At 42.2% G+C, this 16,023-nt stretch overlaps 1 protein-coding gene across 1 annotated transcript; it reads right to left on the bottom strand.

The window, feature by feature from the left end:
• Window positions 1-6,304: 6,304 nt before the first annotated feature.
• On the bottom strand, window positions 6,305-15,795 carry LOC308169218 (E3 ubiquitin-protein ligase TRIM21-like; the record flags this gene model as incomplete). The annotated part of the gene is made up of 7 exons (XM_080543891.1): window positions 6,305-7,004; window positions 7,522-7,548; window positions 10,217-10,364; window positions 11,394-11,627; window positions 12,745-12,840; window positions 12,968-13,339; window positions 15,589-15,795. The coding sequence occupies 7 exons, from the start codon at window positions 15,793-15,795 to the stop codon at window positions 6,454-6,456; spliced, it is 1,635 nt and encodes a 544-aa protein (XP_080400017.1). The 3' UTR covers window positions 6,305-6,453.
• Between the last annotated feature and the right edge of the window lie 228 nt (window positions 15,796-16,023).

The following is a 16,023-nucleotide window of genomic DNA, read 5'->3' as shown; positions in this document are numbered from 1 at the left end:
CCCCTCTCTCCCACACAATTATTTGTGCTAGTTTCCTGCCATTTTAAACCAGCACAAGAAATGAAAATAATTGGAACATTTAATAAAACAAGAGAAATTCAGATAATATATCTTAAGTCTTAATAAACAAATACAGTAGCCTACAGAGTCTAAAACAAAATTGGGCCTCATCAAGTGAACTCAACCCCTTGGTCAGCAGCAGAAAGACCCTTGGTCATCATCTTATATACAGTGCATAGATGGCTATCATGTTATACAGTACATACCAGGGTTTTTCCTGGGTCAGAATCAAGCCTTGGAGGTTGATGTTGTGCGCGCGCAGTGCGCCCAATTTTTCTTTGAGGGACCCCCAATTGTTGTATTTGTATTGTAAATTGTAATTATTATTATTATTATTAATAATAATAATAATAATAATACGATGCGATTTGAAAGTACCAGTAGGCTACCAGATACGTATGCACATATTTTGCTACCAGGGTTGCCAGATGGAATTGACAATTTCCAGCCCAACCAGTCTAAAAGCTGTCGAATCCACCCGTCCAGTGTGACCAAAAGTAGCCCAATCTGGCAACACGGCTTGCTTATGGAAGCATATAGTGGACTAAATTCAAATGTTAATGCAATTTGAGATTACATTTGCATGTTCCACTTTTGCATGCATTCTTTCAGACAATATTCAAATTCAAATGCAATTCTAATGAGCGGATGTGTTTCCTAGAACATATAAATGCAATTGCTAATCACATTATTGCATTACAATTTGAATATTGACTCAAATAACGCAGGCAAAAGTGGCAAATGAATATGCTATTTTGGGATTGCATAGTCATTTTCACATTAGAATGAACATTTTAATTTTGTCAGCTACAAAGCGGATGTGTTTACTAGAACATGTAAATGCAATTGCGTATCACATTATTGCATTACAATTTGAATATTGACTCAAATAACGCAGGCAAAAGTGGCAAATTAATATGCTATTTTGGGATTGCATAGTAATTTTCACATTAGAATGAACTTTTGAATTTTGTCAGCTACAAAGCAGACTTTGAAAATTAAATGTCAAATGGCTTTGCATTATCATTTTAATATTAACAGCGAATGTGCACATCAGGTACATGAAAATGAAAATGCAAATCATTAGAATTGCTTTTGAATTTGAATATTGTCTGAAAGAATGCATGCAAAAGTGGAACATACAAATGCAATCTCAAATTGCATTAACATTTGAATTAAGTCCACTATATGCTTCCATACGGCGCGACTGTAATCCCGGTCGGACTGTCTCAGTGCCCAGTGCTGCCCACCCAACCACGTCGCGTTGCGTCGGGTCTACTGTAAAGCAGGTTAACGTGTCCTTTTCAAAGGTATTAAAATAGACGCAACGAAACATAACGTCAGCCATGTGTTTCCATGTGAAATTATGGATCGTGAATCGTGATTGCTTCTGCACTCTGCAGCAATCGGATTTTGATTGACAGGCAGCTGCATCTCTTCCCCCAACGGCGTTCCGGCACAGAAAGTCTTGCCGGAACGCAGCACCGGACCGTTCCGGCCCACTTTCACCTATGAATAAGGCATTATAATAATACCAATACATGACCTTCATGGGTGTACGACATGCATCAGAGTAACAAGGCCTAATAACTGTACTGTTGTACTGTTGCGTAACCCGAACACAAACATCCGCAGGCTAGCCACTTTGTATTAACGGTCATTTAATAGAACACCTGTGCGGCGGAGTGATACATATAGTTAAAAGTCCCAGTGCTGTTATACTGTATATTGGCACTCATGGAATGCCTCTTGAATGAATGAATGAATGAATGAATGAATGAATGAATGAATGAATGAATGAATGAATGGTCTTTATTGTCATTGCTACAGTACAGGTACCAAACAACGAAATTTAGGAGGGGTGGCTCCCCTGGTGTTAGGAAAGAAGAAAAAAAACACTTTTTAAAAAATCACAAGAAGGGAAGGAGCTGGTTTACATAAATAAAGCTATGTACACTATCCACTATACTATACTGTACAGATAGACGACTAGGGTTGTCATATTAGTGTTATTTCACATTTATTTAAAGTGTCGCAGTTTGCAGGCTTGAAATGTACATATTTGTGCCTCAGCACTACACCTGATTTTTTCAGTCCAGCAGCTGCCATCAATCCGTCCAGACTGTCCAGGGCCCAGAACCTAGGTCTTTGCTGTGTTCAGGGCCTGGACGGCCCTGTGGTAGAAGCTGTTCTTCAGTCTGTTTGTCCTTGCGGCCAAGGTCCTGAACCGCCTTGCCCAATCAAATGACATGGTTGGAACTAACTGTTGTATAAAAAGAGTTATGCACTGTTGAAATGTTGCATTATAAGTGTTGCTGTAATACATTAAATGTGAAGAGTCATCAGTGCTCATGAATTTTGATAAGCTGTTATAACACACATATGACTAGTTATAATGCAATAAGTATTCATGAAACTGTTATATACTTTAATGTTATATACTAATACTATGTTATAATTGTTTATGTGTAGACCAGGTTGTAACAACAATATCATGATGGACACTGCCCCATAGTTGCACGCACGGTTTTGTTAGCTGATAATCAAAGCATTATCAAGACGTGACAAAATGTGTTAAACTTGAACCAATCCATGACCTTTATACAGTAAATATTACTCTACTGCATTCAATATGAAGTATCATCAGTGCTTATGTATGTTGAGAAGCTGTTATAATACAATAAGTATTCACTTAAATGGCACTAAACATTTGTATTAGACTACATAATTCTTATTAAGACCATACTTCAAATAAACTCCAAATGTACAATTCTATAGACAGTGATCAAATCAAATCTTTAATTAAGTACACATTAGCACATTTCATACATTATTGCCATACAATGCACTTTACAGGAAGAATACATCTTTAATTGTCACATGCGCACCTTCAGTGGCTTCCTGCTCAGTCAACTCTGAAAGGAGGACTTTTTATTGTATTCGCATCTCCTTATGAACACAATAAAAGGTTGTGTTGACGTCGCCAACCCACCTGTCTATATGGTGGGCAAATTCTAGAATCATGTCCGGGCTTTGTATGTAATAGCCTAAACCTATCGATATTACATTGAGTTGGGTGTATGGAATATTAATGCTGTCATCCAATGTAATGTAATAGAAATAAGATTATACTCATTAAAGATAAATAATAATCCTCCCTAATCTTGTACAGCACCAGTCGCCACTGGCCAAGACTGGTACCTTTTGCTAATTCTGCACGATTCTAGTCGGTAATGTAATAGGTAATACCCATAACATATTTGATATGAAATTCGAGTCGCTGGGCAGGGCCTTTTATTCAAATGGTTAAATAAATTGAAAATGTTGAAGTAATTAATGGCATCTCCCTCTGAACACAGAGAAAGTCGTATTGTAGTACCCAACACCACTGAGCCTTCTCTCCAGAGCTGCCACAGTCAGAGTCTGCACCTTACCATTGTTATCAGGACCTAGGTAACCTGCTGAACCGAGTGGGCCGTTTACACCAGTACAACAATACGCACTCCAATAATACATAGCGACCCTCACACCACCTGGGATTACTGTATTAGGATCAGGCACCACGCCAGTGACGACAAAGGCCTTATGACCAGAGCAGGTCATCTCTAGTAGCTCAGCCAGGTCCGCCTCGTGTGTCTTCCATGAGCCAATGTTGAACCCTGGGTCCTGGGGGGCGGCGTTGGTCAGGGTGGAGGTGGCAAGCATGTTGAAGGCGTTGGAGGCGTGGTGGACGGGGTAGAGGTGGCCCTTGTGCAAGCCAGATCCTTCGTAGTCTTTGTTCAAAGCCTGGTAGGTACCCTTGGACTGCACTACTCCTTCTGGACCCATGCAGATTGGACCAACACCATCCAGCTGTGAGGGTGAAAGGTCAACTGTCAGTCAAAGTAATTGACTCTAACCCAGTGACAAATGATTATTGTAATGCTATATCAAACTACTTACTCAAATTAGTAGATATGTATTTTGATGGTTTTCCACAGTGGTTTTTATCTAATTTTACACTTTACTTTGCTGGTGAGTACACAACATACGTTTGGAATGGTAAAGATGTTCAGTGATGTTATTACCAATCCTGTGAATTCATTTCAAGATTTATTTTGGGGGGGTTTAGCTACTTTATCATTAAAAAGTACAGAACCAGGAGGACAACACTATCGTATGCAGGTGTTAATTAAATGTCTTCTAATATATTGAAACAAATCTTAAATATGTATTGGAATTCATACCTGAGGTTCGACATACCAAGCATCACATCTGCCTGTCTGACCTGCTTGTTGTAACACGTAGGCAGAATACACTGGAATCTTGTTCTTGGTGTCATAGAGCGTGGCATAGAAGTACCGTGGTTGGTCGTTCTCATCGAGCAGACACTGGCATATCTGTTGGTAGCGGTTGTTGTCCGTAGCATCACTGACGATCGTTGGAGTGACTCCGTTCAGAAAGAACTGACTACATTTTTGAAATGTGGTCACTTCCCCCTGAGACAGCAGCAGAAGCAACATCACCGGCAAAACAAAAACGCCACAATGGAGGTTCATGGTGACACAGCCTGCACTGGAAGAGCGTAGAGACCAGATAGTGACTGTCTGAACAAGTGCAGATGTCTTTCGAGAGGACTCAACAGGCTGAGTCAACTTATATTCATGCTTTTGTGGATGACTAGAAGAGTATGTTCTTCTACTGCGTGTTTGTTCAGATGCGTGTGTGTTTTGCAGCTCAAAATTGCGAAACATGTACCAGCATTGTACATCATGTCTCAATCACACCTGGTCTGGCAGTAAAATAATAAAAGGAGGTTTAGGCTATGCTGGGTTACCACTATATTATGTTTTGAATGTCCGACCTGTATGATTTTGAGGTGCGTGACAGTTCCTCGTTCGATCATAATTGTTCGATCACACAGCTGAGTGCCAACAGAGTTATTTTCAGGTTGGCGGTTACTGCAACCAATCAATCAATCATTAAATCAAATTTGCATTACACATTTAAAAGGAGAGATATAATTTAAAACACAACAAGATAGAAACAAAAAGGACAATAACAGTGGCGCAGACATGACAAAGCGCAATAATATAAAGTTTAAAGGAAAAGCAGCTTAACAACTGAAAAACTAAGACCAAAGCCAGGCCAACCAAGTGTCACGACGTCTTTCAAATGTCCACAGTTTCTGCACCCTCAGCTCCTCTGGCAGGCTGTCCCAGAGCCTGGGGGCATAGTAGCTGAGGGCTGCCTCACCATACCTCTTGGCAACAAGCAGTACCACGGCAACACAAGCCAACAGAACATTCCATTGTTCAATTGTGCAACTGGGAGAAATTGCGGTATTGACATAGTGAATACTGTGTTAGTGGTATGTTGTGTTTTAATTTTTCCATTTGATCTTTCATGTTTATGTAATGTATGCTTTTTATTATTATTGTTTACCTACCCTGGGACTGCAGACAGCCTAGAGGTTAGTTAAATTGGAAGGTCGCTGGTTCGATCCCCAGCTCAGGAGGGAGCTGCATGTGTGCTGGTGACTGGAGGGTTGCTGGCATCATATCTAAGGTGCCTATCGTGTCCGTTGTGCCCTTGAGCAAGGCACTTAAACCCTAATTGCTCCAGGGGAACTATGACTATGGCTGACCCTGTACCTAGAGCAAAACATACATGACTGGGTGTGTTGCCATGTCTTGGTGTGAAGAACCCTGTCAGCAGAAAACAGCTTTAATGCTGAGGTGTGCAGTGAAAGCATAGTGTTGGCTGTGTGTTCCAGCCGTAAGAAAGGCTCACTCTTCTCTGTAGCCTGCTTTGCCATTCCTGTCTATGGGCTTGGCTAGAGTGTACATTCCCTACATTCATGCTGTAAATACACATTTCAGTGATAGACACAAACAGTTATGTCTACGGGTCTATTTATTGTTCTCTGATTTGGCAGTGATTACAGCAAAAACAATAGCAATCACAGTATTGTATGTGGGTAAGCGTATGTTAAGTGTATATTGTGTCTGTGAATGTGTCTATTGTTGTTATTATCACTGTTAATCGGTCTTTCCCATTTGTTGTCTGTTTGTTCGTTTATATGTTGTCATGGTAGCTGGCCTATTCACCCCTCCCTCCTTGATTTTTCAAGTCATTGAATAATAATAATTTAAAAAAAGAAAGAAGTAATATTAGTCCCCCGAACAAGAGCCCAAACCCCCCCCCAAAAAACAATGACAGTATACAGTAGGCCCACATATTGAATACAAAAGGATAAGTGATTAATAAGTGTCATTTTGGATCTCTGATCTCAGGGTCTCTGATTTGCATAGGAATACATTACACATTGTGTGCCCTTTGGATAAAAGCGTCAGCTAAATGGCATATACTGTATATATAATCTAAAACGTTTAGGCCAAGCAGAGAGTGACGTCACCCTATTGATGTAATGACAGGACAGAGGATCAGAGGATCTGAGTTCCTGTCATTATGACTGAGGTGAGGGCTGAGGTATGGATACAACTCTCCAGTGAAGGAATACCCAGTGAAAGAGTAGATATGAGACCTGGCCTCCACATCATAAAAAGAGACCAACCCTTCCTCATAATCCACAAACACACCCACCTTCTTGGGCTTCTCTCTCAGAGAGAGGAGGTTAGGGCGGTCCTCCAAGGCACCATACTGGTCCCCATTATAAAGCACTATAGCCCAGTAGCCGTTAGTGGGGTTCACGGAGAGTCTCCCCTTCCGGTTTGCGTCTCCCCTCGCTACCCCCAGATCCCAGCCCGTCTTTTCCCCGACTTCTACCTCCCAGTATGATTTCCCGGAGGTCAGCTCGTTGAGTCCCATCACGCTGCCGAAGTGATCGAAGCGGTCAGGGCTATCAGGGAGGTCCAGCGGCTTCCCTCCATCTCTCACTTCCCTTCCATCCTCAGACAGAACCAGTTGCGTGTTGGCCGTGTCCGGGTCCAGTGTCACATCAACTGAGAGTCAAATATTGAGATTATTTGTTATGAGCATATTCAGAGACTTCGGTCATCTGCTGTACGAGGCATGGCAGTCAAATGTGAATGGCTCCCCTGTCTCCTCTCTCATTGACTTTTGACATTTATTTTCTCCCTATATTTGCTTTTATGCCTTCTTTGAATAGTTCCCCCCCAAACAAACCCCCTCCCTCCCTACCTCTCCACCCCCTCCCACCCCCGTCCCTCCCTCCCCCTCCCTATCCTCGGTCCATCCTTATCCCTCCCTACCTCGTTCCCTCCCTCCCTCCCTCCCTTACCTGGGTGAAATGTACTGCAAGGCCGAATTCCTATAACTTGAGATCCACGTCTGTAACTCTTTACTCTTTTGTGTAAATCAAGCACTGACGCCAATGAGATTTGCACTGAACATTGAGTTAGACACGTAGATCTTCAGTTAGAATTTCTGCCTAAATGATAAGTAAGGTCTCTGCATACTGTCATCACTAGTTCAATACGGAACTAAGCTGATACACACCTGCAAACTTCAGGATCCGCTCAAGCTCTGTGGAACAAAGGAATCACATTGTTGGTTTTGTTGTAGTAAAAGCAGCTATTGGTAATTAAAGTCACAGCAAGAGAGAAGAACGTCACTGCGTCACTGTCTGGCATGGCAACTTTACTGCTCTCAACCGCAGAGCGCCACAGAGGGGGGTGCAGACAGTCAAGCACATCAGTGGATGTGAGCTTCCCTCCATCCAGGATATACAGTATACAACAAAGGTGTCAGCAAGGCCCGAAGGATCATCAAAGATCCCAGCCAACCCAACCACAGTCTGTTTGAACAGATGCTGTCCAAAAAGCAACGCCTCTTTCGGAGCCTCAGGGCCAAAACTCAGAGGCTAACCAACAGCTAATCTCAGAGGCTAACCAACAGCTAATCTCAGAGGCTAACCAACAGCTAATCTCAGAGGCTAACCAACAGCTAATCTCAGAGGCTAACCAACAGCTAATCTCAGAGGCTAACCAACAGCTACTTCCCCCAGACGATCAGGCTCATGAACAAGCCCCCTGTATTTGACTATCATCCCCAAGCACACCCCATGTATATGGACTACCTAAACCTCAACACACCCCATGTATATGGACTACCTAAACCTTAACACACCCTATGTATATGGACTACCTAAACCTTAACACACCCCATGTATATGGACTACCTAAACCTTCACACCCCATGTATATGGACTACCTAAACCTTAACGCACCCCATGTATATGGACTACCTAAACCTTAACACACCCCATGTATATGGACTACCTAAACCTTAACACACCCCATGTATATGGACTACCTAAACCTTAACACACCCCATGTATATGGACTACCTAAACCTTAACACACCCCATGTATATGGACTACATAAACCTTAACACACCCCATGTATATGGACTACCTAAACCTTAACACACCCCATGTATATGGACTACCTAAACCTTAACACACCCCATGTATATGGACTACCTAAACCTTAACACACCCCATGTATATGGACTACCTAAACCTTCACACCCCATGTATATGGACTACCTAAACCTTAACACACCCCATGTATATGGACTACCTAAACCTTAACACACCCCATGTATATGGACTACCTAAACCTTAACACACCCCATGTATATGGACTACATAAACCTTAACACACCCCATGTATATGAACTACCTAAACCTTAACACACCCCATGTATATGGACTACCTAAACCTTAACACACCCCATGTATATGGACTACCTAAACCTTAACACACCCCATGTATATGGACTACCTAAACCTTAACACACCCCATGTATATGGACTACCTAAACCTTAACACACCCCATGTATATGGACTACCTAAACCTTAACACACCCCATGTATATGGACTACCTAAACCTTAACACACCCCATGTATATGGACTACCTAAACCTTAACACACCCCATGTATATGGACTACCTAAACCTTAACACACCCCATGTATATGGACTACCTAAACCTTAACACACCCCATGTATATGGACTACCTAAACCTTAACACACCCCATGTATATGGACTACCTAAACCTTAACACACCCCATGTATATGGACTACCTAAACCTTAACACACCCCATGTATGTGGACTACCTAAACCTTAACACACCCCATGTATGTGGACTACCTAAACCTTAACACACCCCATGTATGTGGACTACCTAAACCTTAACACACCCCATGTATATGGACTACCTAAACCTTAACACACCCCATGTATATGGACTACCTAAACCTTAACACACCCCATGTATATGGACTACCTAAACCTTAACACACCCCATGTATATGGACTACCTAAACCTTAACACACCCCATGTATATGGACTACATAAACCTTAACACACCCCATGTATATGGACTACCTAAACCTTAACACACCCCATGTATATGGACTACCTAAACCTTACCACACCCCGTGTATATGGACTACCTAAACCTTAACACACCCCATGTATATGGACTACCTAAACCTTAACACACCCCATGTATATGGACTACCTAAACCTTAACACACCCCATGTATATGGACTACCTAAACCTTAACACACCCCATGTATATGGACTACCTAAACCTTAACACACCCCATGTATATGGACTACCTAAACCGTAACACACCCCATGTATATGGACTACCTAAACCTTAACACACCCCATGTATATGGACTACCTACCGTAACACACCCCATGTATATGGACTACCTAAACCTTAAGCTCACAGCCACTTTACTACTTGAACTATCTATTTTATTAATAGTTGTACTGGTAATTGTATCCTGCGCTTTGAGTTGCATTTCATGTACGAAAGGCGCTATATAAATAAAACTTTACTTACTTACTGTCTGTCTTATTTGTCACTTATGTCCAGTACTATTGTCACTTTCTTCCATCTTGAATTATGCCTATTGCCTTATTGTCTTGTGCTGCAATGTCAGGAACCGAAGCCTAATAATTCTACTCTCTTACATTTGTGTAATGTGACCTAACAATAAAACTTTAAAACTTGAAACTTGAATGTGTGACTTTACTCTTATTTGTTTATACATCATGTATGGTTTTCAATAATGTGCATTTAGGACCAGGAGTTATTCTTGACCATGCAACTTCACCAGGAAAAACACAAGGCCCTATTAGAACATGATGCCTGTATCTCTTACCGATGGTAGACACCTTCTCCAGTTCTTGCTCAATCTGCTCCATCATGGCTGACAAGCTTGTCCTCAAGGTGCTAAAGGTGAGTGTGGTGTCAACGGCAACCTCTGTCCAGTCCCGACCCTCAGCCAGGCCTGAGAATGATGGAAAAGTCTGGTGGTAGGAGAAAGAGAGAGGGGGAGATGGGGGAGAGAGAGTGAGGTGGGGGAGAGAGAGAGAGATGGGGAGAGAGATGGGGGAGAAAGAGAGAGATATGGGGAAGAGAGAGAGATTGGGGAGAGAGCGAGATGGGGGAGAGAGAGAGAGACATGGGGAAGAGAGAGAGATTGGGGAGAGTGAGATGGGGGAGAGAGAGAGATGAGGGAGGGAGAGAGAGAGAAAACCTTAATCTGAACCTAACCGTAACCAAACCCTTAATTCTAACCATGACCTTAACCCTAATCCTAAACAAAATTGTAACCAATCTGGAATCAGTTTTCAGATCAGGTGTGTCCCTTCAGGGAAGTTTCAACGGCCATCATTGTAGCAGCTCACAGACTATCGCCACCCACCTGCAGTAGGGTTGGGCGGTTATACGGTAATATCGTACATGTATTACCAATACCAATACCAATACTGTCATGAAATAAATCTGCTGCGTAATGTGCGCATATATACTATAATAATAATAAAATAATAATAATAAACGCCTTAAGAATGTTTGTCCAGCACCACTGTCTGGGTGGTTGAAGATTACAGAAAAATGTATTTGTCAAATAAATAATCTGTCAAAACATATTATTTAGAAGCAATCATAATCGATCATAATTCGCCTTAGAAGAAGGATATGGGATTCACAGCACTTGGCTGCTGTAACACGCTCTGCAGGTGAGTGTTGGCAGTGTTTACCATACACAGTGTTTACCATACACAGTCAAATTTGTCCCACCATAGTCTCATCATGAACCGAAAGTATTTTTACCCCAGTTTTTTTTTTTTTTTTTTAAGCTCGAACGTGTTCGAGCAGGTTCGTGGAAAGTCTAGGGCTTTGGTCCACCTTTCACCAGCCATTGTTACAAATTCATAATTTGAAATTGGCGGCTCCCTCAAAGCCCTACAATGTGATTTTGAATCCCACTGTAATACGGTATACCACAGTTACATTTGGGGACTGTTTAACGCTATCAAACATTGGACCCTAACCTGCAGGAAGTGGATGTGATCCTCCAGGTGTGAGATTGCCTCCAGCTCTGAGACAGTCTTTTTAAGTTGGCTGATCTCTCTCTGCAGCTCCTGGGTGAGCTCCCGTGCCTCTCTCTCCACACTACGTTGCCTCTCCTCCAGGGGCCTGGCAGCTTCTCTCTGGGCCTCCTCTACAGCTGACTTCACTGCTGTGAACACAGAGTCCATCTCCCTCTGCTCCCGCTCCAGCTGGGCCTACAGGATTGATAGTAGACACCAGAGTGGTATAATCGAAGAGTGGAGATACAGGATTGATAGTAGACACCAGAGTGGTATAATCGAAGAGTGGAGATACAGGATTGATAGTAGACACCAGAGTGGTATAATAGAAGAGTGGAGATACAGGTTTGATAGTAGAAACCAGAGTGGTATAATAGAAGAGTGGAGATACAGGGTTGATAGTAGACACCAGAGTGGTATAATAGAAGAGTGGAGATACAGGGTTGATAGTGGACACCAGAGTGGTATAATCGAAGAGTGGAGATACAGGTTTGATAGTAGACACCAGAGTGGTATAATCGAAGAGTGGAGATACAGGATTGATAGTAGACACCAGAGTGGTATAATCGAAGAGTGGAGATACAGGTTTGATAGTAGACACCAGAGTGGTATAATCGAAGAGTGGAGATACAGGATTGATAGTAGACACCAGAGTGGTATAATCGAAGAGTGGAGATACAGGTTTGATAGTAGACACCAGAGTGGTATAATCGAAGAGTGGAGATACAGGATTGATAGTGGACACCAGAGTGGTATAATAGAAGAGTGGAGATACAGGATTGCTAGTAGACACCAGAGTGGTTATTGTGCTCTGGTAGCCTTATAATTGTACTGGGGTGTTATTTTGGCCAGGTCTCTCTCGAAAAAGGCATTTTAATCTCAAGGGACTTCCTGGTTAAATAAAGGTAAATAAAATAAAATGAACACACCATTCATACTGGATGTTTTACTTAAGGAGTCATGCCCATGAGGCCGTGGATTATCGTCAATATTGTCACAGGTAATATTGACGATATATTCCTAATTTAATAATAATTAACCATTTAACAGACGCTTTTAATCCAAAGCGATTTACAACTAGAGATTACAGAGACAGTCTCCCTGGAGTAATTTAGGACTAAGTGCCTTACTCAAGGGCACCCTAGTGGTGGTGAGACCATGAGACGGGATTCAAACTCCTTCCAATCACCAGTCCAACTCACTAGACCAACTCATTATATTCCTCATCTCTGTTCCCAGTCTTTTGCTCTTTCCTCTCTCGTCAACAGCCCTCCACAGGTAGAGAAGCCACCCTGACTCCCACACAGCTCACCTTGCAGAGCCCTACAGATGCTCTGATCTCCTCCACCTTCCTCTCCTTCTCCAGGATCCTCTGCTGCATCTCAGCCTTGGAGCTCCCCAACTCAGCCTGGCACACAAACACACACACACACACACACACACACAGACACACAGGGCAACATATTATGAACACACAGTGCAACGTAGAAACCCAAAAATAACATGACATAACACAACATGTCACATGACATCACCTTCTTCCTGTCCCACTCCGTTTCCGTGGAGACGACCTCTCGACCCTCCTCCAGGCAGAGTGTGCAGACGCAGGTCTGCTGCTCCGTGCTGTACAGCTCCAGGGGTCGCCCGTGGGTCAAACACGCCCGTGAGTCCAGGTCCCCGACCGGGGCCACCAGCCTGTGGCCCTTCAGCCGGCTGGCCGAGTAGTGGAGCTCCAGGTGGTCCTCACAGTATGAGGCCAGGCACACCAGACAAGACTTGTGGGCCTTCACCTTCCTCCCAGTGCAGGCATCACAGGCCACCTCGCCAGGGTCTCCGGAGAAGTCTTTCGGTTTCCCCCCCTGGGCCTTCTTCAGCTCCTGGGTGAGGGTCCTGAGGATGATGTTGACCTAGAGTAGAGTAGAGTAGATGATGTTGATCTAGAGTAGAGTATCACAGACAATGTTGACCTAGAGTAGAGTATCACAGACAATGTTGACCTAGAGTAGAGTAGAGTATCACAGACGATGTTGACCTAGCGGGACTTCATCCAAAAATCACCAGACGATTAACCTGTTTGCGTCCATGAAAGTTTTTTCATAGTAATCGAAATAACATGTAAATAAGTGTAGGCAATGCGTCCAGTATAATTGCATTGCTTTTATTTTGAAGGCGACCATTTTATTTTCAATTTACGTATGTGCGTGCGTGACTATGTTATGACGCTTTTCCACTACCGTGCCGACCCGTGCCATACCGCGTGAGCCCGGTTTGTTTTGCTTTCTCTACTATCAACCGAGCCGGGCCGAGCCGTTTAGTTCGTTTCAGAGGGGTAGCGAGAGGTACTTTTTGCCAGGCTGTGTGTGACGTGTGACGCTGCAGACCGTTGATTGGTCAATGGAAATCGTCATAACATTGTCATCCCATGTTCAGAGTTCACCCTTAACCGCCATTTTTAAATACCACAACAGATTTCGTTCTCGGAAAACTTACTGTTTCTGTAATAACGTATTAATAAAGATTTGAAAAATTATGATAACCATCGTATCATCTTAGTTTAATGTCATTTCAATGCATTATAGACATTTTCTTTACAACAAGCATTAAAAAAAATCGATATTATGCCGCTATGAGTACACCGACCAACGTGACGCAGACCGACCAACGCAGAAGTATAAATTGGGAGAGCCCTTGCGTAGGCTACGGTGTAGCCGCGTGTAAATTCGACGCAGAAGTATAAATTGGGCTTGAAAGTCTGAAAAAAATGAGTTTCTGAATAAAAGTCTGAAGAAAATGATTGGAAGTCTATGACTATGAGTGCACTTGTCTATAAGTCTATGACTTCAGTGCACTTGTTCAAGCCCAAGGCAGACTGGACTTTTCTCACTGAACACAAAAAAGAACTGAAAAATATCAAAAGCACTTGTTGCTTTTTCTACTGAGATGCTTAGCTCTGTGTGTTGTAACTTTATAGTTAGTTAGACAGTTAAAATAGATTGATTAATGTGTTACATGATTGATTCACAGTTAAAATAGATTGATTAATGTGTTACATGATTGATTCACAGTTAAAATAGATTGATTAATATGTTACATGACTGATTGACAGAAGTACATTTCTGTTGTATTAGCTAAGAAGAAGAAGAACTGCAGGTTCCAGAATGTCTTGTAGAAAGACGTCATATAAGTTGACAGTTTGTTGTTTTTGAGAAATGTGAATTGTACATTGAATTGAAAGTGAATATCTAATAGCTCGTTTTATTGAAAAAGAAAGTGATCACAAGTGTATGTCAGCAGATTTGTATATAAAGAACCTTTCGCTTGATATCACCAGTCCTAGCCATCATTTCAGAAGGTAGAAATACTACACTCTGACTCGTAATGTTGTATGTATGTAATGTTAATAAATAATAGGCACAAACTGATGTTGCAAAAGGTCAAAACTATAGCTGCATTTACTTCCCTGTGTTTAAATGAGTCCTCTTGCTCTTCTATATTATATTATTATATTCTATCTTCCTACTCCACATTTTCATAGCCTTATCGTAACATGTATTCTTAACAGTAGCAGCTAGTCAAAACCATATCATTTACTGCTTTTTATAAAGCGATAAAAGTCATATTGAGCAGAATTAAGTTCAGCCTACTGGTCCGGCCCTCCACAATAGTCCCGGTTTCTCATGTGGCCCATTGTGAAAATTAATTGCCTACCCCTGGTATAAACCCTAGGCCTAATGGATTTATTAGCCCCCCCACTCAGTATCACCACCAGCCGCCACTGCCTAGAGTAGAGTATCACAGACGATGTTGACCTAGAGTAGAGTATCACAGACGATGTTGACCTAGAGTAGAGTATCACAGACGATGTTGACCTAGAGTAGAGTATCACAGACGATGTTGACCTAGAGTAGAGTATCACAGACGATGTTGACCTAGAGTAGAGTATCACAGGATACACTGAGACTGTCTCTGTAATCTCTAATTGTAAGTCGCTTTGGATAAAAGCGTCAGCTATGGTTAAAATTGTAAATAATCACCAAGGGGGGAATTCAATTTCAGCAGCAGGTATGCACAGAAAAATAAATAAATAAATGAATATAAAACCACAGTAAACAAAAAATGGATATAAAACCATAGTAAACAAACAATTGACTCAAACCTCCGGGCTTTTCCTCAGGTATCCCTTACACAGCGGACACACCGGGTCGTTCAGGTAGCAGTTCCGAGACAGGCAGCGTTGGCAGAACGTGTGGCCGCACTGGGTCGTGACCGGGTCCTCAAACAGTTCCATGCAGATGGAACATGTTAGGTGCTGTTGGATCAGAACCGGTGTTTCGGTGGATGAAGATGGAGATGAGGAGGCCATTTCTGGTGGAGGAATGTTTCATCTGGTTCAACGTTCATTGAGGGACTCCAAAACATAATAGTGTAGTTGTATTTTAATTCACCTGTTTGGTGTTAATAAGGATGTAAAATAAAATTAACTTTTATGGATGTGGATGAATACCATCCCATTGTGTTTACTGTCAACAATTGACATACTTTAAGTCCTGGACGTTATTGTACAATATCCTCAATGATTTCATTCATGTTT

This window comes from Nansenia antarctica (genome assembly GCF_963989245.1).
Source record: "Nansenia antarctica genome assembly, chromosome: 13".
NCBI classification, from domain to species: domain Eukaryota; kingdom Metazoa; phylum Chordata; class Actinopteri; order Argentiniformes; family Microstomatidae; genus Nansenia; species Nansenia antarctica.
The sequence above is the reverse complement of the archived record's forward strand: the minus strand, read 5'-3'. Positions and strand labels throughout refer to the sequence as shown.